The 26215-nt window shown below is 38.2% G+C and overlaps 2 protein-coding genes across 10 annotated transcripts in view; one reads left to right on the forward strand and one right to left on the reverse strand.

Moving 5' to 3' along the window:
- The window catches only part of UBP1 (upstream binding protein 1), a 52678-nt gene extending 48484 nt beyond the window's left edge, over nucleotides 1-4194 (forward strand). For all 6 annotated transcript variants that reach the window (XM_027675767.1, XM_027675769.1, XM_027675768.1 and 3 more), the window contains 3 exons: nucleotides 831-973; nucleotides 1528-1579; nucleotides 2306-4194. In XM_027675767.1, the coding sequence (XP_027531568.1) occupies nucleotides 831-973; nucleotides 1528-1579; nucleotides 2306-2343 (233 nt within the window). In that variant the 3' untranslated portion in view covers nucleotides 2344-4194. The remainder of the gene's footprint in view (nucleotides 1-830; nucleotides 974-1527; nucleotides 1580-2305) is intronic.
- Nucleotides 4195-4407: 213 nt separating this feature from the next.
- FBXL2 (F-box and leucine rich repeat protein 2) overlaps nucleotides 4408-26215 on the reverse strand; it is a 51723-nt gene continuing 29915 nt past the window's right edge. For 3 of the 4 annotated variants that reach the window (XM_027675775.1, XM_027675774.1, XM_027675776.1), the window contains exons 5-15: nucleotides 24012-24106; nucleotides 21083-21151; nucleotides 20901-20996; nucleotides 20466-20592; nucleotides 20196-20270; nucleotides 16836-16966; nucleotides 12789-12849; nucleotides 11307-11351; nucleotides 10963-11019; nucleotides 7282-7494; nucleotides 4408-6332 (exon numbers count right to left, since the gene is read on the reverse strand). In XM_027675775.1, coding sequence (XP_027531576.1) covers nucleotides 6225-6332; nucleotides 7282-7494; nucleotides 10963-11019; nucleotides 11307-11351; nucleotides 12789-12849; nucleotides 16836-16966; nucleotides 20196-20270; nucleotides 20466-20592; nucleotides 20901-20996; nucleotides 21083-21151; nucleotides 24012-24106 — 1077 coding nt within the window. In that variant the 3' untranslated portion in view covers nucleotides 4408-6224. Of the gene's footprint in view, nucleotides 6333-7281; nucleotides 7495-10962; nucleotides 11020-11306; nucleotides 11352-12788; nucleotides 12850-16835; nucleotides 16967-20195; nucleotides 20271-20465; nucleotides 20593-20900; nucleotides 21016-21082; nucleotides 21152-24011; nucleotides 24107-26215 lie in introns of those variants that run through there. The other variant, XM_027675777.1, reaches the window with a different exon arrangement.

Here is a 26215-nt window from a genome sequence, read left to right on the forward strand (position 1 = left end):
AATGAAGCTCTTTGAAATAATTTTCTTGCTCTTGGCTTTGAGAGAAGAGACCTCCCTTCCCCAGCTGAAGTCTGTACAGGCTGTTGCTGCAACGGTGCTTGTGTATTTTCCATGCAAGAATTGAGGCGGAGGAGGATCTGTAAATAGAGTAGTGCTGCTGTCAAAAACGTATTTTCCCCCAGATATCTTCAGTCTTTGGTTTGGGGCAGAAGAATGTGCAAACATGGAGCTGCCCAGGGTTTCAAACACTATTTAATAAAACTACAGAACTGTAAATAAAGCACCAAACTGAATAGTTGCTTTGTCTTACTGTTCTGTTTGTTTGCTGTGCTGTATTTTCCCCTTCAGCTCTGAGGTGATCTGTAGGAAGTTTATTCAGACAGTTGCAAAAACCTTTCCTTACCAAAAATCTATATTCCCATTCAAAGCAACAGCATAGACATGTAAGTCAAATGTATTGTATTACTTGATTCTTTTGAGACTGCCCAAAACTACTTCCAAAGCCATCTTTAGGTGACTCTCTAAAAATCCATTTAAGTCTGTTTGACAAACCTTTTTGTGCAGGATACAGGAAAAAATGCGGAAGTTGCGTTCAGTCTCAGAGCAAACAGAACCCTCTCCCTTGTCAGAGTTGTGCTTATGACTTTTCCTTGAAAGAAAAGTCAGAGCAGTTCATATTTCTTAGCGAGAACAGGAGGAGAGTAAACTACACATTTTTAGCTTTTAAAACTTCTTAAAGCCTGGTGTGTAAAGAGATTCAGATTTTTTTTCATATATTTACTCGTTATCCATTAGTACCATGCTTATGTAAATGCTTTTTTTTCTTGTAGTTTATCATGCAATCTACTTAGAGGAGATGGCAGCCTCAGAAGTCACACGCAAGCTTGCTTTGGCATTTAATATTCCTTTGCATCAGATCAACCAGGTTTACAGACAGGGTCCCACAGGCATCCACATTCTTGTTAGTGATCAGGTAATGGAAATTTTATTTTCTTGGCATTTATTTATGAATTAGAGTGGAGGATTTTCTTATGCTTGCTTATTTATTACTGTTTTTTTCTGTTTGATAACGCAGCCTAGTATTTTCTGATATTTTAGAGTATGTTTTCCTTTGCATTGAAACAAACAGAAGGATTCTTTCAATGACACTCTTCCCCTACCTGATTGAGACTGATGAGAGAAGCAACTGGTCTGTATAGGTCTATATAGTTGCTGCAGTAATTACTTAGTATGTATTTATTTTGATCATGCCCAAAGGCAGGGAGCATTTAAATACTGCTGAATTCGGCTTATTCAGGTGTCTGCTACACAGACTTGGGAGTTCCAGAACCACAGCCAGCAGTAATGGGCTCCCAACTGGTTACATGAGTAGCAAGCAGTGGATTTTAATTTGGTATATATATTGTGTCACTTCAAGAAAACAAAAAATATGCAATTGCTTATAAAAGGCTGTGTTTAATACCTAATTTGGTGTTTTTTCAGCATCGGTCTTTTTTGGGAGGGTTTTGAAATTTCTTCTTTTTGCAGATGGTTCAGAACTTTCAAGATGAGAGTTGTTTCTTATTCACCACAATAAAAGGTACGGTGTCTTTTCTGACAGTCTAAAACTTAATTGTTTATTCCACCAAGGAGCCTTCTTTAGAGCAAAAAAATAAAAAAATCTGTACACATAGTGGCAGAAAATAACCGAGTTCTTCCTGTCTTGGTCAGAACTTTCAGCCTCTGTGTAGCACCTCAGTCATTTCTCCAAGGTTTCCAGTTCAGCGCCAGTGCAGCAGTTGGTAACAAACCTCATGCAAAACTCAGTCAGCCATCACAGTGCTTGCACCTGATAATTGTTGAGAATGGTGATGTTTCAAAATAATTTAAAATCCTGGCAGTAGTACCTCTGAAGTTCAGAAACTGAATGTTAACTGAGTCATGAGAGTCAGCAGAACAGAGTACAACGTTCTGTTCTTTCATTACTAGTCAATAATCATCTTCCATGGGTTGGTGCGGAATCCCACAGTTCCTTAGGAGTCCAGTTTATTTCTGGTGAAAGGTGCCAGCAAATGGCTGTAATCAGTGGACAAGTTTGACTCTGTGCAGACTTTACCTACAGAAACTGTCCCAACTTTGAAGATCCAATTACAAATCATTAATCATAACACCTTTGTTTAGCACAAACAGAAAATTTTTAAAAGCGATGTTTTTACTGTGGATGAGCTGTACTTTTAAAACCAAGTCCATACTTTGTTGTTTTGGTGCCTTGGCTCATATTTTTATGATTCTGTTTAGAAAGATTGACAGTTTATTCTTTTTTCAGCTGAAAATGGTGAAGGCTTCCATATAATTCTGAAGTGACGTCACGCAATTGCTACACTGATACTCCAACGCAGAATGAAGTCCTGCCTAAAGATTATGAAGATCATCCAAAACCTTAGGATTTAACTTCACTGTATAAGATGTTTCATATTGAAAACACAAAATGACCTTTCTAATGAGCTGTTTGATAGGTGAACTTTCTTATCACTGCCATAGCTAAGTGTCCTCATGAGAGGTATAATGCCATGACAGCTTACGTACAGGCATGGAAGACAATGTAAGCAAAGGTGCTTGCCCTTTACTGAAATAAGGCAAATTATGGCCAGTAGATACAGTTCATAGAAGCAGAGCAGTGTTGCTTTTCTATTATCTGTATCCAGTTGGAGATGAATGTAAACTTATTTGGGGGCATTTACCTTTCTGTGCCAGTTTGTCTATTACGTGCTTGTACCTTACGCTGGTTTTATTTTTTGATGTTAGCAGAGCACATGCTAATCTGTGTGGAGATGAGTAGTTAAGGTGATAGTGATCAGGTTGTCAGGTCTTTGAGAGTAAAGCTGTCAAAACAGCTTCCCGTGTAAATTGTGTATAAGAGTGTATGTAAGAAGTGTAAATGCCAGAAAAGGGCTTTTAAGAAGCCCTAGACAGATGCAATATATGCATGCAGCAAACTGCATTATCAATAGTACCTTATTGGAGGGATTAATATAAATCCTATGGGGTACCAAGTAATTGTGTTTTGCTTTAATGAGTTTAATGGAAAAGAATTGCCTATGCATCCTTTATGTTTAGTTTCGTAGGTTCTCTGCGGAGCACTGCTGCAGTTTAACTCTTTGCTTGTAAAATTGTGGGTTTTAAAAATACAGCAGTGAGAGGTGGGGTTTTCTGACTTAGTGGAATTATGCTGATGAGGGAAGATGACCCACTGGCACCACAGGGCTGTCATAGCTTTCAGCAACATCAAATAAATTGCTTAAGAAACACTAAATACACACCCTGTAAGTCTCCTTCCCAGCAGGGAATGCCCTGCTGGAGTTGCTATTACGGACAAACATCTTACCTTTTCTATTGACCTTTCTCCGCCCTCCAGTCCATACTGTACACCTGTTACAGTGCCTCTTCCATATGACCAAATACTCACTTTTCTCTGAAACAGGCAATGTGCTTTTTCAGTATTTTGGATATTTCTTGTACAGTCATGGCACAGCATTTCCTAGGGTAACATTAAGTTTCAACTGGTTAGGTACTTAAAGGGGAATATTTCCAAACGTATTGGGTGACAGTTTCAGAGTTGTCATTTTGTGCCTTTGGAAAGTTCCACCTTGATCTCTGGCTAAAAGCTTGGGAATAGTTTTGCTTTTTATGCTGCAGTGTTCCATGTAAGCAACTACTACAGCATGTAAAAAAGCAACTTTGATTTTTTTCACTTCCCCTTTCATAACTGGCTCAAGTGCTTAGCAGAAAAGCTTCTGAAAGCTGTAGCATTTTGAAAACTTAAATTCATCAAACCTAGAGGTTTTTTTCCTATTTTTGGGTTTGTTTTTTTTTTTCTGCACTGAAAGTAAAATTTTATGTACTTACTTAAACATTTCTGACTATGAGTTGTTCATCTTTGGGTATTGTTTGGTCCTAGTATTTTCTTGAACTGACACTTGTGTCTTCTTAGTTCACACCACATTCAAATCCAAATGTTTTATAAAAGTGGAAAAATCCTTGATTGGAAAGTATCCAAATATCTAATTTTAAAAAATCCTGAAAGTTGTACAGTAGTTTGTCCAGCTCACTTGAAATTGGAATTAAATTATGGCACCAGCAAATTGCTTTTGTTTTTTAATAAGATGTACACATTTCAATTTAAGTATAATAAATGTTTTTCAATAATTTTGTAAATGTGCTTTTCTTTTTACTTTTTTTTCCCCCTCACACACATTACAGACATGTCCACTGTTAAGACTCAGATTAATTGCAAGATCTGCCCTGGCACTAATGGTATGTAAAGGCAAGGAAGGGAAGTAAACCAGCTCTGTAGTGTCACCAGCACAGTCACACAGATCTTCTGCTTCCAGTAGCAATCTTGGGTAGATTTGAAATAATTGCAACAAATTCAAGTTTTACATCAGCTGATTGTTTATTTAAGTGTCCTATATCTGAGTAGGTTCCATTTGTTTTTGTACATCTTTAATGCAATGGACTTTTACAAGGTTCATTATGTTCTTAGAAAAAAATGAGCCAACAAAAGGCAACACATCTTGACATATTGGTACCAATGACTTTCCTGGTACAGTTGAAAATAAAATCTGCTTAAAACTCTCTTATTACAATAGTAGTGTCTTCGTGGAACTCTAGGTACGATTTGTAACAGCACTCCACTACTGTGCAAAAGAAGCCTAGATTGGCTTACTTTGGAGTAGTAAAGAAATCCATGTACTGTACTCTAAGCTATAATTTAACCCCAAAGTTGAGGTCTTAATTTACTGTCCCCATCCTCTGTGAATCATGAATGCAACCTGGCCATTGGTATCCAGAAAAATCTCATGTTCACACTCCTTTTTAGAAGTAGCTTAAAATTTGGTATCGGGGGGGGGGAATTGCATTACTATCCAGTAGTAGCTTTTCCAACTGCTTTTTAATTTTCAGTAAACACAGGCCCTGAACTTTTAAAACATACACACACACAATCAAACTTACACAAAAAAAGCTTTCTGAACTGTCAAGTAGTTTCTCTCAGATAATTAAGTTGCTTAATATAAAAAAGTTTATCTAATCCTCTAGCACTGAAAAACTAAGGATGAAAGCATGGCCTTAAGAGTTAATACATAGATTTCATCATTATTATTATCATTCAGAAGTTGACAGCTTCTTACCCCAAACATGAAGAGTTGGGCTTTTACATTTGAAAACCACAGGTTTGGTTTGGTTCAACTCCTGCCTACAGAGTGATTTGTCCTGTGCTTGTCCCTAAAATGGATGGGACAAACAGCTTCAATTCCTTGCTCTATTGTATTTCTTGTAGCTGAACCTGGTTTCCATTCTTCATCTGTAGAACAGCATGTATAATACACCCCTCTTCCTAGAACTGCTGCATCCTTTCCTTACAAACCACAGAGGTAACTGAGGACACACAGGAATGGCGTTACAGTCAGCACCATGTATGGTTGTGGCAGCCAGTTACAGTAGAGTGCACAAGCTCTACCACAGTGGATTTCTTACCCCTGTTAAAGGCCGATGGCTTCGGGCATAAACGTGCGTTTGGTGACGGGCAAGCTTTGTATGAGCATAGTTCAACTGAACCAAGTCCAAAAATTTGGAAAGTATTTATATAGTTATCTTGAGGTACTATCTTACCTTTTGACATTACCTATTATGTCCTGTTGTGTAATTAAATATGAAGCTGAATCATGAAAAAGAATAAGCTGCTGTTTCACTGTAAGAGCTTATGATTACTTTGCATTTTTTTGGTCAACATCTGCTAAAGCTGATTTGTCCTTACACCTGATATTTAATCTGTCGTGTATGTTACAGAACAGCAGGTTCAGTTCCTTGGTGTGACGGACTTGAGCCCCATCTTAAGTTAGAACTTCACACGGAGTAGCGCTTACAAATGCAAATTAAGTTCCAAGTTTAGTGACCTTTCACCAAGTGGCTGCTATGCTGCAATGCCCACACGTTTTACACGGTACTGCAGTTCTCATGCCAACAGAAGGAAGGAGTTACTAATACAAACCAAAGCATCACCAACTTAATCCACAGCTGCACATTACATTAAGATTTTTACCTGGAAAAAAAAACCAAAATGCTTTTCTTGTCACAAAACTGGATGACCAAACACCACCATTAGGACTGTCAGGAAACCGCCTCCTTCCGCTGACTTGCAGTCCCCTTCTTCAACAACAGAATTTTCTGTGTGGTTGCACTTACTGTCAAAGAATAATACAGCATCTGCAGAGGCGCTGTCCACTCCCTCCGACCGAGGGAGGGGGAGTTACTGGAGCAAAGTAAGCATGAACTTTCACGTGAGGTAGATGAGCCTGTGGGTGAAAAGTCTGCATTATAATGGCAGAGAAAGAAACATAACTAAAGAGAAAAGAGAAGCAGTATACCTCAACTGCTGCCAACAAGTACTCTCTCATGAAGGTGGGTTAGCTAAGAAGAAAGCATCTATACGCTGGATAGTAGCCGAGCAGTCTCCTCCTGACATGTCGCATGTCTGGGCATTCAACTTGCACAGGGCTCCCCCTGGTTTCCCAACAAAGCACTGATCAGCCCAGACAGCTCTCCATCAGGAGAGGCACGTGTTTTCCCGCAGGGGAGAGAGGGGTGGATCCCAGGCTACTTAAGGAGGACTTGTCTGTACCTTGTTTCCCATAGTTCTCCTGCTGTTCTCATCCTGGAAAACGGCGTGAAATAGAATTGGGCACTCAATTTGAGTCGCTATTGGGAATGAGTTTTCCAATTCCAAAAGTGTTTGGACACAAATTTGGGATATGAAGCTGCAGACAAGTTTAACAGCAAGGCTAAAACGCTGCCCCCCGCAAGGTAGGCAGTCCCTGACCTGATGGGCAAGGTACACAGAGAAAAGGTTTGGGGCTGGATTCCAGGGCCTAAGGGCCCCACAACCCATCAGCTGAAATATCCACGCAGATGTTTTACTATTGGCTCTGTGTCTTAATGTATATTTTAGAATAGTTAAAGAATACCACTACACCATCCTAAAAACGGAGAGGCCTGTATTTGAAAAAATATGGAAAGCAGAAGGTAACCTTCATTCCAACAGCAAAAGTGTCATGAGTCAGAAACTGACAATTATTGCTGCTCATACAGAAAAGTTACCTCCAGTCCCTAGAGGTGGGGAGACCTAACAGATTGATAGTCAGACTGTTTCCAGCCTTCCTGGCTTGGGATGCCTGTAGAACTCATACAATCTCAAGCAGTATCAACAACTAGCATTCCCATGGGAACAAGTCAGTAAACACATACTCTGATTCGTTTGATTCCAGCTCGCGTGACTTGCTGACAGTCGTACAGCTCAATTCTCTCCAAGTTGTGGCAGTTCTCCAGGTGTTCCAGAGTCACATCAGTGATGAGAAGACAGTTGTCAAGCTCCAGTACCTGCAGCCTCTCGTGACCACACGTACTGTTGCTCAGGTGAAGGATCCCATCATCAGTGATCAGTTCACAGTGAGATAAGCTCTGAAACAGAGGGACAAACAATTAACATCACTCAGTCCTAAATTAATCTAGCCTCTGGACATCAGAAGTCCTCTTGAATCTCCTTTGTTCCAGTGGTTAAACAGTTACAAATAGTACACAGCTGAAATCTGGAAGAGTAAAAACAAGGAACTGCTTTACTTAACAAAATGGCTGTACTTGATTTTTACTTTGTTTCAAAACAAGTTGAGTCCCAAAACACATCACTGGCAAAATTCCTCAGGCCCCCTTACTCTCTGTGAACGTGGGAATTCTGTTCCAATTGTCCCACACAAGTGCAAACAGCACTGTGCCAGAAACCAGAAACAACTCTAAAGGATGATCAAGAACATGCAGGAATAGATGAGCATTACTCAGGAGCTACTGTTTCATAGCTACCACAAGGACCAAGCCTGTTCAAGTCCACATAGATAAAGAACAATCAGACTGGACTGATTTGCCAAATAATGATTAAAAAAAAAAAAACAAGCTGAGAGCCCTTAGCACCTCAGGCTGTACATACAAGGAACAATAAATATCTCGTAGTGCTACAGGACCAGTCTTTTCTGCAACAGTCAGCATAATAAACAAAAAAATCCGCTCCTCTTCAGTGTTTTTTTAATCCCTCAAATTTCAAGAACATGGAAAACATTGCTGCATCTCAGGCACCACATAAAGTACTTTCCTTGTTGCTTGAGGGAATTCATGACTTTTGGAGAAGCACGGATGATGACAACAATGGGAAACAGACATTTCTCGGAGGAGGCTTAAAAAACACTCTTTGTCACCAGTGAAATGAATGCTCTCAAATCTTTCCCAGTAGAAACATGCAGGATCTGTGAACTCTCCTCTTGCCCTGGGCTCTGAGCTAGTGCCTTTCTTTATGCTCAGCCCTGTGTTCTGCCCATACTTGTATCTAAGTCTAATGGTGTCTGGTTCTGAAGTAGCATTTCCCTGCCCCAAGTTGTTTTTTCAGACAGCAACTGATGAAGAAACAATTGCAGCAATCCAAAAGCACTTTTTAACTCAGAGCAAGCAAACAGCAGTGCTCAAAAGTACCTCCTGCCAATCATCTGACTAACATGAAAGCTTTCTTGACCCTCGTTACAAAACATTTATCCTCTATTTCAGCCCGACAAGGAAGCCTGAGCACTACCAACCACACTCTCTCCTGTACCAACTTTCTCTATATACACGCTCTGAGCATTTGGTTTGGCTCACAGCCTGGGACCAATCAGCAGCTGCAGGGTTAACCAACATTTGTAACATCTGCTGTTTCAAGGAAGGACAGGAGCTTCTGTGGAGCTGTTGGCTATGGCAGCAGTCGCTGGCTAATTAAGAGTATTCCATCCCAGGAAGTAAGCAGCTTATAAAAATCAGCTTTCCTGAGACACAGTATTTGGTACTGAAAGGACAATACAAGATGTACAGCCGAGTTCGTAGAACTTTGTGAAACAAATATGCCAAATGATACAAACTTCATATTAAACCACATGATTTTTCTGACTTCATAAGCCTGCTAGGAAATGTTAATGATGTAGAATTTTACAAAGACAGTTGCTTGAAATCTTAAGAACAAAAATATATAGTGAAATTCTTTTCTTTTTTTTTTTTTTTGTTAATACATACCAAATCCTGTGTATAAATTAAATATGGCCTGACATACTGTGAGAGTAAGAAACAGTGTGATCAACTTAAATGAAGAATTCAACTGCCTTCTCATGTCCAGGAATATCAGAAGTATTTCACAGATTCTCTAATAATTTCAACGTACAATTATTTAACACTTTTGCTAGAAATTACTTTTTAAGTACAATAAGTAAAGCACTTGAGTACTCTGATACTGACGAAGATTAGTAGTTTGCTACAATTGGTCTAACAGTTCTTTTGCCTGTTTCCACTATCTACTGAGTCTCCAAACATCAAAAAAAAAATTCAAAGTTGATCTTTGCAACTCCAAAATATTTATTGCAAATACACCTAAATATACGCTAAAGCAGAACTACATAAGAGTTTACAGGACCATCAACAGTAGCTGATTTCACATTTGAAGCATCAAGATTAGTTTGTGTAGTGTATTTGTCACCTGCTAGCCTTGTCTTTTCTTTCCCAGCAATTCTCATTGCTGTTCATGGACAATCTGACTATATATCCTTCCTACCCACAGGATACACAGATCAACAAAACCACCTAGTTTTCTGGTTCCCTTAGAAAAGGTATGATATTTTAGCAAGGCCACACTTCCCTGTCTGTGGGCTAACACACAGAGGCCAGCAAACAGGAGCAGGTTCAGAAAAAAGTCCTTGGAAACTATGAGGTTTTATGGTATCTCTGTTGAAGCACTGGCAGAACTGGTATCAAAGACTTCTTGCAAAAACTGGTTACAGCTGGGATTACAATACAAAACCGTGTCCCTTACAGAAGAACAGAACATGTCCCATACAAATGGGTCCACATCTTCTGACAACTCACTTGGTTTAACATCAAGAATTATGGTTCAGAAATGAGGCCAGACAACTAATGAGCAAAAATAAAGAACAACAACAATAATAAAAAATAAAGAACAAGCTCCTTTTCAAAAGACAGTTTTCCTCATGTTGCTACCTTAGTAACCCTGAGTGAGTAACACTAATCATAACACAATTTAATTAGGAAAGTAGCAAACCTTCCTTTAATCCCATCTAAGAACAGATTATACAGATACCTTTTCTCTCACGTAGATCTAAATAATACATAACAAATCTACACTTATGGGACAACTGGCCCTAAATACAGGAGCTCCTACTGTAAGGACAATCTAGTAACTTTGGAGTACCTTGACTAAAGAACAGAAATTTATATCACATCAAATTGGTTTTGATGATCTAAAAGGTCTAAGCCACCATTCCCTAGAAAACAGTTCTTTGAAATACAGTAAGCAGAGAATCCCACTGAAGGTATCTCAATCCTCCACAATTATGTTCAAAAGTCAAGTTCAAAAAAACCTTCCATAATTTATTATGCAAATGGAGTCCTTGGGAAAAAATGCTTGCATGCAAAACTGATTACAGAGTGATTACATTATCTTCTCTGGGTGGTTTTGTTTATTCAATATTTGATGTGAAGTGTCATACTCCCTAAGAAAATCATTACTGAACACTTGAAAGTATCTATAAAGGATCTCAGTATTTTAAGTTGAATCAAGTATGTAAGTAGTCAAATATGAAGGATGTTAACCATAAAACATAAGCTTTCTGGTTATCACTCACTTGGTAACATTTTTTAAATCACACAATGCATGTAAATATTTTAGGAGTAATGTGCTGCTTTTAGAATACTTATGAAACTTGCATATATTTTGCACAGTAACAGTGCATCAGGAATGTTTTCTAGATACAGAGTGGACAGCCTGGGTTTGTACTGGAGGAGATGCCTGTGTGTGCAGTTTGGGGGGCGATGTATCAAAGGTCACAGACAAAGAGTTACACTTACCAAGGCTTGCAGCTTAGGGCAATGTATGGAAAGTTGTATCAATGTGCTGTCAGTTATCTAGAAATAAAAGAAATCAAACAGCCATAAGCAACAGACAGCAGGAGAGTCAACCCTCAAAAAAGATATCTCTGTCTACCAGATGAAAGTTCCGTTGTTTCTGGAAAACACCCCATCACCTGTTAGTCTCCAAGTATTTCCCTCTATAGAATTTCCCAATAACTATTTTTATTTCCTACCATAAACACAGCACTATTAATAAAAATCAAAGCACATCTAACTGAAAGTGCTATTGTACTGCATCCTTACACTGGATGTTCAATATTCCTTTTCATATTAAATCTCACCAAAACACACTCTTCCAAGTCCATCTTCTCCAGCTCATGGCAATTCTACAATAAACGAAACACAAACAGAAAAACAAAAGATGAAATAAAACATAGACATAAAATCATGCACAGGGATAGTAATATGGGATAGCACAGCTTTCAAGAGGAAATTGTGAGCTAAATCCCTTCAAGTATTTGATCACCACCAAAGAAGGAAAAAAACCATTGTTTAAATAAATAAATTAATTAATTAACAAGCAATACACCACCTCTCTCTCAAACATCAACATTTCAGCCTTCCTCTTACTTAGTGAAATGTCTTCTTCTTACCCTGTAATGTTTGACCAGCACATATCAGTACTTACTCACCCCTGCTTCCCCTCCCCCTTCACTCCAAACCCAGGGAATTTGTAGCCTGTGCACTAAAGCAAAGTTATCTGCATACAGATTAATCCAACTTCTGCGTATATCAGCCTGCATCAAACTCATCTGAAACACACTTAAGCCCAGGGAACATCTCTCTTCATCATTATACATTTAGAAAGAAGCCTTAAAACCAATTTATTTTGCCAATGAATGCTGAAAATATTAAAATAGGCTCTACTTTAAGGCTGGGAGAAAGCTGCACATCACATCTACACAAGCAATTTTTCCAGCAGTATGAGAGATCGTCAGCAAGCTTTCAGAAGTGCTTTCAACCTCTGATCATGACTAATTTCAAGAAAATGATGCAGCCTTGTGACTTTGCAGCAGACCACATAGTGCAACAGCTCAATTCCCAGCCTGTTTTTTTCAGGAATAGGAAAAAATGGTTTAACTTGCAGCCCCCAAAAGCAGGCTTGAGGTGACTCCTGTAGTGCTGAATGATTAGAAAACCACTCTGTTTAAGCACTGAGGCTAAAATGTCGCCCTTCCATTCACACTAAATATCAGCAGCATAAACGAATCCCACTTACAGAGTATTATTTTTATGTTCAGATTTCCTAAACCAGCAAGCAAGCAAGTCTAACTTGAAGCATTTTATAAAACCAATATGCTTACTTTACATATTTCCAGCATGAATCAGGGCAAAAGTGCTTGTAGTTTATAATGTATAATGTAAACATTCTGTAACTCAAGGGTATGCTCAGAATAATCTATTATATGATGATTTTTTTGATGCAAATATCACAGGGGTATGTGACATCTTTCTAGGGGAAATCTGGTGAGAATATGTAACACAAGTTTAGAATTACAATAAGGATAATAAATTCAACTGAAACAAACTAAAAAAACAGAGGAAAAAAGTGAAAAATGCAATGATAGATGGCAAATTAGATCAAGTTGCAGATCTAAGTATAATCCAGAAATAAAATAACTTTTCGGTCCCCTCTTCTACTGAATTCTTTCTACTATAGTTTTCCACTTCTCCTATTCTTTCCCAGCAGGAGTACATCAATTCACAGCTGCTCAGCAGCAATGAAAACAAGGCAAGCTCCAACCTTCTGAAATGACCCTTACCCGTGCTAGAAGGGTAAACCCAGCATCTGTAAGGTGTGAACATCTCGCAGCTTCCAAAATCCTGGAAAAGTTTTAAATGTTAAAAAAGAAACATTAACACAGAGAAAAGCAAATGCATTTGAGATACAAACCTGTCTTCTGCAACTTAAAGCTCTCAATAGCAAAAGTAAATATGTGTATGCCTATTTTTCACAGCAATTAGCAATTATAAAGCAGACTTTTGATCCAGCTTATCAGAAGATTCTAATAGTCACAGAACAGATTAAATTCAATCCTTGAATCTCAACATTTAGTGGAAAAAAATTATACACAATCATTTCAACCTCTTGTTTCATTCAGTTAGAGCATAACACCCAAGTTTTCTCATGTGTTACCTGAGGAAAGATATATTTTTAAGAATAAATCCTGAGATAAGGAAAATGTAGATGAAGCCTGCATCTAAAACCCGTTATCTAAACATAGGCTGCTGGGAAGCCCCAAAATTGAAAAACTGCTTACTAGAAATTCCCTCAGAGCCTCAGCATGAAGCACAGTGAAGCAAGTTACCAAAAAGCAAGGATCCTAAAATCTCCAAGCCCACAGTAAAAACAACAAACTGTGCCAACACAACCTTAAAGAAAACAGCATATTGTTTTGGAAAGATAATCCTAACACTCTTCCGAGAGGCACTGGTGAGCAGTACTGACCAAGAAAAATAAGTCAACTGCCCCAAACAGCATCACTAGCATGCACAACAGGCTCTATCCCATTAATGTTTTGTTGTCTTTGTTTAAATTTTCCTTTTTTTAATGAAAACTTTACTTTGCAGGTGGAGTAAGTATCAAGATGAACAAGGGGAAACGACAGCGCCGTGTAATGAGCAGCACAAACTAAGTGCAACTTACTCACCACAGCAAACACTACTGCTATACTGGGGCTGGTGGGGAGGAGGCAGGGAAAGATGGACAAAAGAACTTCTTGCTGTGGCAACACTTAGAGGCTTCCAGATCCTTCCACTGGCTTAGGAGGTCATTAGAATGCTCCCTAGAGACAAAGCGCAAAGGGAAAAGCCACGCTGTATGCATGAACTAAATACAACCCCACCAAAATACAGGATATGGGGCTCTGACTATGACTTTGCTGGATCAGCCTCCACCGAGCCAAAAACAAGAGAGCAGCCAAGTTGAGAGTTGAGCAGCCCCATGGGATACATTCTTGAAAAACCTCTTCCAGAGTTCTAGTCTTCAACAAGGAAGTATGACAGAAACTCAAAAACAGCCAGCAGAGAGGTGCAAGATAGATACCTTTTCCCAAATGGATGGTTCTAACACCTCTGAACTTTCTTTCCAGACTCACATTTGGGAACTCTGTGCCCTTCCACCAACGGTAGCTAGCAGCCTATCATAAAATACTCTTAGCTACTCTGAAAATTACCTAGGATACCAAACAGGAAGGAAAAAACTCACCACCACACAAACACCCCAAGATTACCCTTCTAACTCCTTTCATCAATTACTTGCTATGAACCCCACCTTATTACATGTTTGACTTTGAAGGGAGGTGGGGAGAACGACGACTGCAACATGTAAAATAGCAAGGATGCTACTTACTGCCCATCCAGTTGAAAATATAGAAACAGAGTAATAAGAAAGCAGAGCACAACAATTCTTGCTTTCCTGAAATTGGGTATGCAGCTAGTCTGGGAAGCAGAATGGGGAGTGAGCTGTATATACACACGCTGCATGAATAAGGCCCCAGCATGAAGAAACAGGTGGGAAGGCACTGGGCAGCATGAAAATTAGCAAAATTCTAATTTTTGTTTTTGTTTTAGTGATTGTACTTAAATACAGAGAGGTCTTCTTTTTTCCTGATACAGCTGACATGTGTCTCCTATCTAGTGATTTGTGACAACATTCCTATCATAGGAGCTGATGAGACAAAAGAGCAGATTTCCCACCACCACAAAGCAATGTTCAGACAGACCTCACAGTTAAATTTATTGTCTACAGATGTCTTTTGGGCACGCCTGGAGTGTCTTCGAACACAGCACCTCCCTACTCCTGTTGAATTAGCAGCAGGTGGGGTTAAAAGGAATATGATCCTAATTTTCACAGGCCCAACCAAAGGCATGCATGGTTCACCAGTGCTTTTCTTGATAAGCCTCACCAAAACACCTCCCAGTATTTTAACACTAAAAAATGCTAACGAAGAAAAAAGAAGAGAAGGTATCAAGCACCTAAAAGAGCAGATATAGAGAGGGATGAGAAGACACCTATATCTTGATTTGAGGTAAGAAATACAGCTGAAGGGTCAGCTAAAAGGTCAAGCTTAGGGTTTTTTCCGATGAGACATCATTTGTGAGTGCTAACAGCTGCAGAACACAGCAGTATCATGGAAAGCAGCCATAGTAGGATGTTCAAGACCCTGAAATGAAGTGAGAGTAGCACAGCATAGAAAATACTGAAAGGTTTCTAACAGGGCCAGTATGTTCAGCAGAGGCAGCAGAGTTTTCTTTCATACTCAACCACAAAATATTCAGAAGATATGAGCAAGTGTGGCATTACATTTCCCTTTGATTTCCAACATAATTTTTATCAAGTACTTTGCATACACAATCCCAAAACTCTACATGTAACCAGCTGTATCATCTGTCCTTCCAATATGCACTAATCCTCGGCAGTAATCACTGCAAAAGGTCATTCTGTTTCCTTATACTGTTCCTTATTACAGCAGAAGAATGGCAGACGCCTTCCCCCTCGTGGCACAGACAGAGGCTAACAGTTTACCTACCAAAGTCAAAACAATTCCTGCCGCAGTTGTATTGCCCTTGGAAAGAATTGCAGAGCTAATACCACTTTAGAGCTCCTTTTATTTCCAGTAGGAGCCATGAATTGAGAGAACAAGAGAAACAGTGGGAAAAGACCAGTAATAACAGCACAGCTTTCCAAGGAACACAATTCAGTGTGTCAGAAGACTCCTAAGCCCCTACCACTGGCACACAAAAGCTTTGTAAGTATGAACAGTTACATGAAGGGGACTGTCACTCTGGAATTGTTCTAAGGACAGGTTTTTTACAGTAACAAAAGCTCTTTTTCACTCTATCAGCTAAAGGAACACAGTGTGTCAGCATAATGCACACTGGCATTTGAATGCAGCTTGCCCTAATTTCAACAATTGACACTTTTCCTCTACCTGTGATTGAAGTATAACAAGTTGCCACTCCTGCATGTTCCTGTCATAAATGACAATTTAGTGTGATCCAAAAATCTTACCCTTTGATTTAATTTACACTAAAATGAGACCTTCTAAGAATTAAATGTCTCTACACACAGAGAGCTGTTGCATGATGGCCTCGTTATAAAAGTCAAAGCTGTCTGCACTTCTGAGAACTCCACCACAAGAAATATGTTAGCACAAATTACACCAAAGTAAAAGTTTATATTATTTTTAACTGATAAGCCCCTACTGCTCAAAACATATCTCATAAATACCAGTCCTCAGTGTTTGCAAAGACATTAGCACGCTCTATATCAGAGTTTAAGAACACCTAGGATGTATTACAGAGCATATTAGAACACATTTGTATAAAATCTGTAAATAAAATGCTCAGATATGATTAAGCTTTTTTTTGCAAGACAAATGACTGCATAAAGCCACATCAGAGTACAAACATCACAAGACACAACACATCTACAGATATTTTTACCTTTTAAAAAAACAATGGGCTTTATATCTTCTTTTCTTCTGGCTTGTAATTAGTACCTAAAATATTTAGCTAGAAGCACAGAATTGAACTGCTAGGTTCAACATCTTTCATTTGTCATATATTAACTCTTGTTTTTCCAATACACAGTGAACTACATTAATATGATATCTACAGAGGACCAGCCCTTGAGCTTATATTCTAAGCTGGTACTTCTAACTTAATGTTTTGACTGCAAAGGTAATGCAAACAACACAGAGCTAAATCAAGTCTGTGGACATCAGCTCATTATCTTCAGAAGTGAATTTCCTACCCGAGGCCAGTAACAACATGACATACTTACAACAAGCTCACGACATACTCACTTCAGCCTTGGACAGTTTAGACCAAGTGCTGTGAGAGAAGCATCTGTAAGGTTGCTACAGCCTGAAACACAGAGTGATTGGAGTCTATGGCATCCTCTACAGATTTTTACAATGCCTTCATCTGAAATTTGCTGCAACACAGAAGAAGGTTGAAGTTACTCCCTTATCAAGTAATCAGCTAAGATTACACAGCAATAACAGCACAGCTTTTACTGGTAATCAACACACATTACTGAACTGCTGTTGTCATGCTGAACGTAAACCAAGGCAACCCAGACATTCAACCAAAAAATACCATCGTGAAACCATTATAGTGAAGATAATCAACACACACAATTCCTACTTATCTACATATTTTTCCAAGACCTCAAGTCCTACTCAAAGGCAGTCTGAAGCATAGAGTGAGAGTTGTTTGTTGCTGTCTTCCTTTTTCACTTTGCTTTTGTTTTATAATTTTTCACATCTCTTTCTTTCAATTGTGTTTGCTTCCTATAGGTTTATGGAGTCCAGATCTTCCATTCCAGTGACTGTGTATGTGTAAGTTCAGGAACAGTGCAAAAGAGAACTTAAAGCCTGACAGCAGGAGAGGTAACCACCTATTTTGCACTGGTGCAGTAGGACCCAAGGGCAAAAATCTTTCACCTTCAGATAATTTTTGAAGCAAGAGTTACAGGTAAACAATCAAACCTGCATTCTTCACAGGTTTGCCCTACCCCATGCCTTTAGATGAAAGATTTAACTTAAACAAGGTTTTACATTTCTCAAAATTGTTTTGTACTAGATATTGTGAAAAGAGTAACTCTAAATTTGGAATATGAACAAAAAAGTTCTCTCTCTGAAACGGGGACTACAAGAAATAGCCCCATCACAAGTGCACACAAAACAGCAACAGGAACTAGATTATTGGGGGGTGTGCAAATACTATTTTGTTCACAAATCTTCTATTCTGGAAGAAGTTTTCTTTCCTCCTCCCACTCCTAATGGCATGAATTTAATTTTTCTGCTGTATGACTAATCCTTCATGGTGAAACAGGTTGTTTTATTTCCTGGCTTAATATTACTCTTACAATAGTAACAAACACATCTACTGTATTTTTAACGGAAAATACACATTCCTTTTATAAGCCCCTCATATATATATGTTAATACAACTGTAGCATATTTCTGAGGCTATTACCACAAACATTACCTTTCACAGATGAAAACAGGATGAGAAACAGCAGTAGCTCAGCATAGAGATTACTTTATGCTCCCTCCTCCAACCCAGCACTTTTTAATATCAGAAGTTTAGATCTGCAACTTGTTCTGTCAAATTAAATTTTTATAGACAGAAAACTACAAGTCTCGTATTCCAGAAGGATTCGCGTCATCTACCATTAAGAGGGTAAGTTTTCTTGTTTTTTTTTAAAATAAAATTTCAACATCAATCAGGTATTTCTGATTTTGCCTCTCCAAAACCACGTTATTTGCTGGAACTGTATCATTTCCTTTGAGAGATAGTCATGACACTATTACTGGGAAACAGAACTATTCTGCAGGTAAGGACTATGTAAATTTTATGCTGCTGTTGATGTACAAAGCCCTCAAGTTATATATGAAAACTTTCCATTTTGAAATTGCTTGTGATTTCAATGCCTACATCACTCTCAGAAAAGTGCTCAAAAAAATGCCTGCAAGTCTCCAGTTTCTAAAATCTTTCTCTAAAGATGGTACCTTTCAAAAGTGCAGTTTCCAGAGATAATATAAGTACATTCCATAGCTGCTGGTGCTGGCTTAGCATTTTACAAGGTCCATAAAACACAGCCACCAGAATTACTGTGTGGACCATATAAAGCACAAGGAGACCCGCTGCGTAAAAATCCGTGCTAACCTTTGATCATAAGGAGTCTGGCTGTTTGTGGAAAAGTGCTTCAAAGCCATAGCAAACAGGACACATCTCCAGTGAAATAAAGCTTTAAAGCACATGTAGGACTACTACTGATGTAGGTAGGACTATCAACTCAAAAAATTCAAAGGGAAAAATACTTTCACTCAGGAGGCTTTTTTGTTTGTGCTACATGACAATAGACACCCTGGCCAAGGGAAAACTCTGGTACACTTCTATGCCAATGCCCCTATTAAGCAGAAGAGATAGTAACTGATTATCATCAGACCTCTTGAGAGCCTTCCACAAAAATAATCAGAAAAGGCTGGCTTTTTCATTCTTCATTAGTCTCAGGTAAAACACAACAGAAAAAGAACTCTGCAGAAGGAGAACGGCAGAAGGAAGAGTGAAAGGGGAGGAAATTACATACTGACTTTATTTAAGTGTGGTTCTGACCAAAAGAAGGAACTTCCTTTCATTCCCGTTATCTTCAGGTACCCAACTTCAGTGGGCACCTAAATTCAGACCGAAAAAATCTGAAAAATTCCCTTTCACTAAACATCCGGTCGGTGCACGGAAGCTCAAGCTTTGTATTCATATTGTTCTTGATTTCTGCAATTTTTAATGTAATTTTTAATAATTCCCAACACTCAGCAATGACCAACACTTCAAAGAAATCTCTTGGGTAAAAAAATTTTCATCCAATCTTAAGAAAAGATGTTCCCATGCCACATTCATTTGGGAACAATCCATAACACAGATTTGAAAGTTTTAGCAGATTTTTATGATACCCTCTAGCAATAAAGCTAGAAAATTTCCCAAAAACAAACGAACAAAAATCTAAATTCATTATTCAAATTTGCATGACTGAAACACTGAAATTCTAATTTATTTCAGTATTTTCTAAGGCTTATTTGCAGGTAAAGAATGACTTAAATATATTTAAAATCTAAAAGAAAGTCTTTCCCATTCCTTAAAAGTCACATCAGAAACAACAAAAAAGCAAAAATAAACCAGAGCAAATCTCATTTGTGTTCTTTAAGTAGAACTAAAAGTACATGAATGATTCCCAGTCATTTCATTACAAATGAATGTGTTCTTCCATTAATATTGTAAAAGCATGCCCTTCTGCTACTTTGAGGGTTCTGAATCATCTTCAGTTATGATGCCATTACATTTTACCCTCAATTATGTAGCCCAGAACATGACTTCTGCTCAATTAGAAGCCTTAGAATTATGAATAGACCAAGATGTTACACAGTTCATGATAACTGAATGAATGCAGTTAATTCTTACTCTAGAGCTTGCCACAGTCACAGATGTAATGAGGGGGAAAAAAATAACACTCCAAGTCCACACTCAGCTGTAGAAACACCCAGCTCATTCAAGACCTCTATTCCACACAAAATTCTATAAACTGCAGAAATGTACTATTTGACTGATTTAACTGGTTTCTGATTCTTAGAGTATGTATTTTTCTAAGTTCAAATACTTACTGTACAGGATTGCAAATTCAGGATTACAAGTTCATGACAGTGATTTTGAATGTGTTTCAGTGCTTCATCTTCTAACTGTATTTAGTAATTAAATCAGAAATAGGAAAAGAAACAAGAAATTAAAAGCACAGCAAAGCAACCCAAAGAATGTACACATCTTGCAATATTGAACAAAATCACATAACAAAACCAGTATTTTTTAATTCATGGAGATTTCAAAAACCCAAAATAAAATTTTATTCCTAAAGGATCACCCAAGCAATTATGTACCTGTGTGCAACCTCTAAGAAACAGAGCTTTTAGTCCACTACACCCTTTCACCAGTGCTTCAATACCATCCTTCGTAATCTGATCACACCAGGAAAGATTCAAATGTTCCAGATTTCTGCAACCCTCACTGGGAGAATTAAAAAAATACATAAAGTTAAATCCAGCCTTCAAATAGTCATAACAGTGGGAAACCCAAATTAAATACACTGTTAGAAATTAATGATAGCCAGTGGACTGTGCCAGGCCTCCACAGAAAAGTCATGAGAAAAGACCACACACAAACAGCATAGTCTACACCCAAGAAGTCCTAGATATATAATACAGTCAGTGCTGATTCACAGTATTAAGGTTCAGCACCAATTTTTTAAACTTTATTAAATGCTGAACAGCTCTTTAAACACTTTTGTTTAACACAAAACAGTGAAAACTTCTTACCTCAAGCCTTTCAAAGAGCTGTTTGTGATGGCTACGCAAGATGTTAGATCCAGATGTTTCAGCTTGGAACAGAATCTGCTAAGACTGTAACACGTGCTGCAAAACAGCAGACACACTAAAAATACCTTCAGCTACTTCTTTTTCCAAATTTTCCCATCAATCAAAAAACCTCTTTGACTTACCTGTCAGTGATTTTTGTGCACCCATTTAGATTTAAGTGTTCGATGTTTCTGCAGTTCTGTGCAAAGGTCCTAAAACAGCAACAAAAAGCTGAATTAATATAACATCACAAGTGGTAACACAGTCACTAGAGTGCGCTCTGTCCCACACCTCCCTCCACCTTGGTCAAAAAACTTAATCTTTAAGTCACAGAGTAATTTCCAAGTATTCCCCAAATACATCCGTCCTAGTGGTTGCTTTTTCCTTTTCCTACTGCAAGTTTCTGTCTAAGGTAAGTGTTGTTTCTCTCCCAAACACCACTTGGGCAAAGTGGTTAGTTCTGTCACATATAAGCCAGAACTGCCTTGCTTCAAATGCTGTAACTAAAAAGACAAAGGGCATAAACAAAAACGTTTAAGTACTACATCAGTTAAACATTAAGCTTCTGGGGAGAGATTTTGCACATCTTATTACTGAAGCCTTTGTACGTCTTATTAGGGAGCTTGTTCCCACAGCGAATGAAAAGGGACATACCTGGTACAATACAGAAATATTGGACTACCAGTGGAAAGCCCAGTGGGCTGCAAATTGCTTATTTATTATTTTCAAAATTAAAATGCATCACTGTGCACTACTGGGTATGAACTTAAGGATGATTGGAGCTATTATACTGCTGAGAGCCTGTATGTACTAATTGCCCTGAAGAAATACAAAAACGTTCTTTTCATCTCTGCAGAGTAATATTTACAGCTGTGTTGCAGTTCAGAACACTGGGTTTATGCCCATGTTTCCTTCAACTGCATGGATTTTATTGGCAGGGGCGAAGGAAACACACAAAAACAGTTTTGTCTGGAGGCTTGCCCCGGTTAAAAGATCTGACTACACACTCAGCTGGTAACAACTTCCTGGCTCTCCAGAGTGGATTGAAAACAACGGAGAAAAACCCAGCAAGCAGTTATACTGCGAGAGTTTCCACTTTAATTCTCAAAACAACTATTCTGAAATTCATGTACTGGAGGGAGATTTACAATGAAGATACTCTTCAAATCACTTGGAAAGATGTTACATTCTGGAGGAATAGCAAACTGCCCCTGAGATTCAAGCATGGGACAGTCCCAAGAAAGCTGTCACAAACATTCAGTACTTACATAGCCAATACCTACATCAATAATTGGCTATTTTACACGAAAGTTGATGTAGAAGAAGGATAAATACACAAAACTCAACACAAATAGCCTTATACAAAAAGCCACTTTTGGACAAGTATCTGAAAATTAAAGCCACCTTTCTCATGCTAATATTTTGAAAGTCTTAAAAGTCATGCACTTATCATTCATTTGTTAATTTCAATATAATCTCCTTATATGTCAGAGGTGACACATCTTCTTTTGCAAAGTATCTTAGACACCACCCTCTGCACCAGCTGGTTGTTAAGGATGCACATGGGTGAATACTGGTCACAGTCTGGCGGCCGCTCTCAGCTAAGACTGTCCTGTTATCTGCTGGCATGACCAGCTGTATCATCCCTACAACATACATGTTATGCACTGAACTGATTAATACTAAGTATCTGCTTACTAAATAAATAACTATTTTCAAATATCCCATCTCCAAAATAGGATCAATCATAGGATTTTTGGTCCTATTTGCAACTCTCACTGCAGTCTCCTAGCCCTTAGTGTCCCAAAAAACACAGCTGAGAGACTAAACTAAGTGTGAACATGGAGTTATTGGGCAGAAAACTGCCATCTACCATCCTGACTCTTTCCTCCTACACCTGTCTCAATGCCTTCCCTGCTAGCTCCTCACCATGGTACTTGCTACCTCTCTCAGGTCCTGCCACCTCCCCTTCTTCCACTTCTGCCACTGCATTCCCTACCGAGGACACAGGGACCGTCTCTGAATGCTCTGGGAACTTGAAAGAGCACTGCAGAAAGTTAACTGTGGTTGGGACTAACTCTTTTTTGATAGCAGTTGCCAGTAATCTAGGAGAGGCAACAACATGCATTTTCCCATGAGAAGGCAAGACTGCCTGAAGGTGGAGACACCAGGGAGCAGTTAGGGGGATGGCCCAGAGGCAGAGAAATCTTTGGGTTTGAAGCTAGGATGCCCATTTGGGTTACTAAAGCAATCATTGCTTACCTAGTTGCTGCAAGAACTTACTCTAGAGACAAAAAAATCAATGAATTAGACTTACTTACAAATTTTAGCAATAGCTAAAGGTCACTAGCTTAATGCCCACTGCTTAACAAAATCTTTGTGCTTATATTTTACACCCCAAGCCTTCTTCCAAACATTCAGCTGAAAATAGCATCTTCGGGTTTAAATACTCAGAGAAATATCCAAAGGAACCTGGCTAAACAGCTTGGATTAGAAAAAGCTCATACAGATTCAAACAACCTTGTGGAAACAAACTGCACAGTTCAGTTTATATACCGTGTAAAAAGAAGGGCCACTGTCACTACTTAGAGTCCCCCAAGTTGTTCCCATTGCCTGCCTGTTCTTATATTAGAGCAAGAAGAGTAACCCAGGTCTTTCCTGATTTTGTAGGCACTTAATTGTATCAGTCTTCATTCTCTCTCCCATTGTTAGGGTCATCTCTTGTCCAGACTAGATGATAAACTATAAAATGACCACTAATCTTGATTCTCTGACTATTGTAGGATACCACAGTATAGTCCTGAAAATGGAGCAATATCAACATAATTCTAATGAAAGAAAAAGACACATTTCTGAAAAGCACAGCTCCCATTTGTTAGTTCATTTCCAGAAAATAACAGTAGCTATATTTTGATCTCAAAATGACATCTCATTTAGTCATTATTAAGGTACTTAGTACTTACTTAAGTATCCCATTTTGGTCATCAGTCAGTACTCAGAAATGCAAACAATGTAACAGTAATTGCTTTTGGTCCAGACATTAGGAAACAAGTGCTTGAGGATTATACTTACTTTAAAGAGGAGTCTCCAACACCAAGACATCCTCTCAGACTAAGTTGTCTCAGGAACCCACCACACCTTTTCGATATATTTTCCACAACACGACCCTTAAACCAAATAAAAGGAAGATTTTGTTGAGTTCTACTCTGACATAACACTCTAACCAAATTAAAAATGCTGGGAATTAAGACCAGACCCAGCTATTCCCTACTAGAAACTGCATCTCTTTGAATTTCTTTTGCTGCCTTAAGAAAAAACAGTTACCCGTTGAGAATCTCCACCCACACTGAGGTGCTGCTCAATTCAATCTTTAGTTCTCTCTTCCTTTTTTTCATTTGATCACACATGGCTCAACTTTTTGCCACAGCAGACCCTACACAACAAAACTACTAAAATGACCTTCAAGTTTTGTCAGATGTGTAGGGAACCCAAAGAACTGCCCCACAGGTGGCATGGGAGGCATGCCCATTCCTCAGGAATCACAGTCACAAGTACAGCATGTAAGTTTAAATTGTCCACAAAGACTCGCTTGGGCCAGTGTGTCACTACAGCCCTGGTTAAGTTCCTGTTTCACAGTTCCTGCTACAGGGCTGGCTGCAATTGAAAGGTGCTGAACACCTTGGTGGGAACACCAGCAACAGGACTAACACCTAACAGCACCTTGTATCTTTTTCTCTCCCTTTCTTTTCCGAAAGAAGAAATACATATAGAATTACAGGTCGGTAGAGACTTTGTTGTTGTTGTTTTCCTCTCCACATGGGATGGTAACAATTTTTACTGAAACGGTAAAATGTTTCTTACATTTTATTGTTCTTCTCTAATACTTAAGTCGTGGCTATCACTGTGTGAAAATACTTTCTTATCAGAGCTTGTTTCTTAGTCCATAAGTAACATTGCTTATCTTCTCTCTGAGAAGAACTTACACCAAAACAAACAAACTGAAAATTATGTATTTTTTAAATCTTTCTGATTAACCAGAATTATTTCTCAGCCAAGGCCAAATACCTTTAAGGATACCTGTAAGGATAAATTCTTCAATGAATAACATATAATGCAAGTTCAATTTCCATTGCAGAAACCCTAATGAATTATTCAAAGAAAACAGAAACAAATAATGAGATAAGTTTTCCCAAACCCATTTATTTCTTTAAGCATGTAAAAACCCCCAACAACAAGCATACCAAAGAAGACAACTTTAGTGCATTTAAATGCATTTCACTCATGGCTAGGCTTTGCGAACGAAGATTTAGGAAGGCTCTATCCACATTTGTTACAATTGTTACAATAAATGCATTTAACTGTTTGAATAATTCTGTCACTCAAAAAACTAGTTCTTCAATTCACCTCAGCTTACAACTGGTTCCACATACCAAGAAATCCTAAGGCACATTTAACTTCAAGAAGATCTTCATACATCTTTGATAGAAAATAAACATTTTTTAATAGGTTTTGCCCTCCCTTCTCACTTTATTCTTTAACTACATGAGGGCTTAAATATGGAAAATTTCACAGAACCTAATTTTTCATTATTCAATATTCTCAGATCAAGCACGAATCGAAAAATCACCAAACAGTACAATGTCCAACTGAGCAAAAAGTTATCAAATACAATCAGCACCATTACTGTCCTGAATCTATAGATAAAAAAATATGTTACTAAAACAGCTGAAGAAAAACCAGAGTTCTTAGACATCAAACATGAAACTGTATCTCATTTAAGAACTATTTTGTGTAATAACTGCTGGTTAAACACACTTGTAGGAGTAAATTTAAGGGGTTTATATTACAAATGCACTTAAATATAACATACTGAACTAACTGAATTGCTCCAAACCACAATAACTTCTTATAGCAAAAGAGGATCATAACTTAATTTCATTCCTTCTCCTTTGAATCCCATGCTGCATCCTATATAGGATTTCAAATCCTATACAGGATTTCAAAGGGCAACACCACTAGATAAAACATAAGATAAACATATCAAAAACTTAAAAATACAAAACTGTGTTTCTAAATACCAGAAAAATAATTCAAACATACAAAAGGCTTATCAACAGAAGGACCGCAGACCTCTTGGGTTTTAATTTATTTCTTAGCAAACAAAAAAAACAAGTTTTTTCAAAAGCAACTGAAAAGATGATATTAAAGCTCCAAGTCTCTTTTGACACATTTAGATTGAGGCAGAGGCCAAAATCTTTCTCCTACCTCTTCAAGAT

The sequence above is a fragment of the Neopelma chrysocephalum genome, unplaced genomic scaffold (assembly GCF_003984885.1).
Source record: "Neopelma chrysocephalum unplaced genomic scaffold, ASM398488v2 Primary Assembly neopelma1_26, whole genome shotgun sequence".
NCBI classification, from domain to species: domain Eukaryota; kingdom Metazoa; phylum Chordata; class Aves; order Passeriformes; family Pipridae; genus Neopelma; species Neopelma chrysocephalum.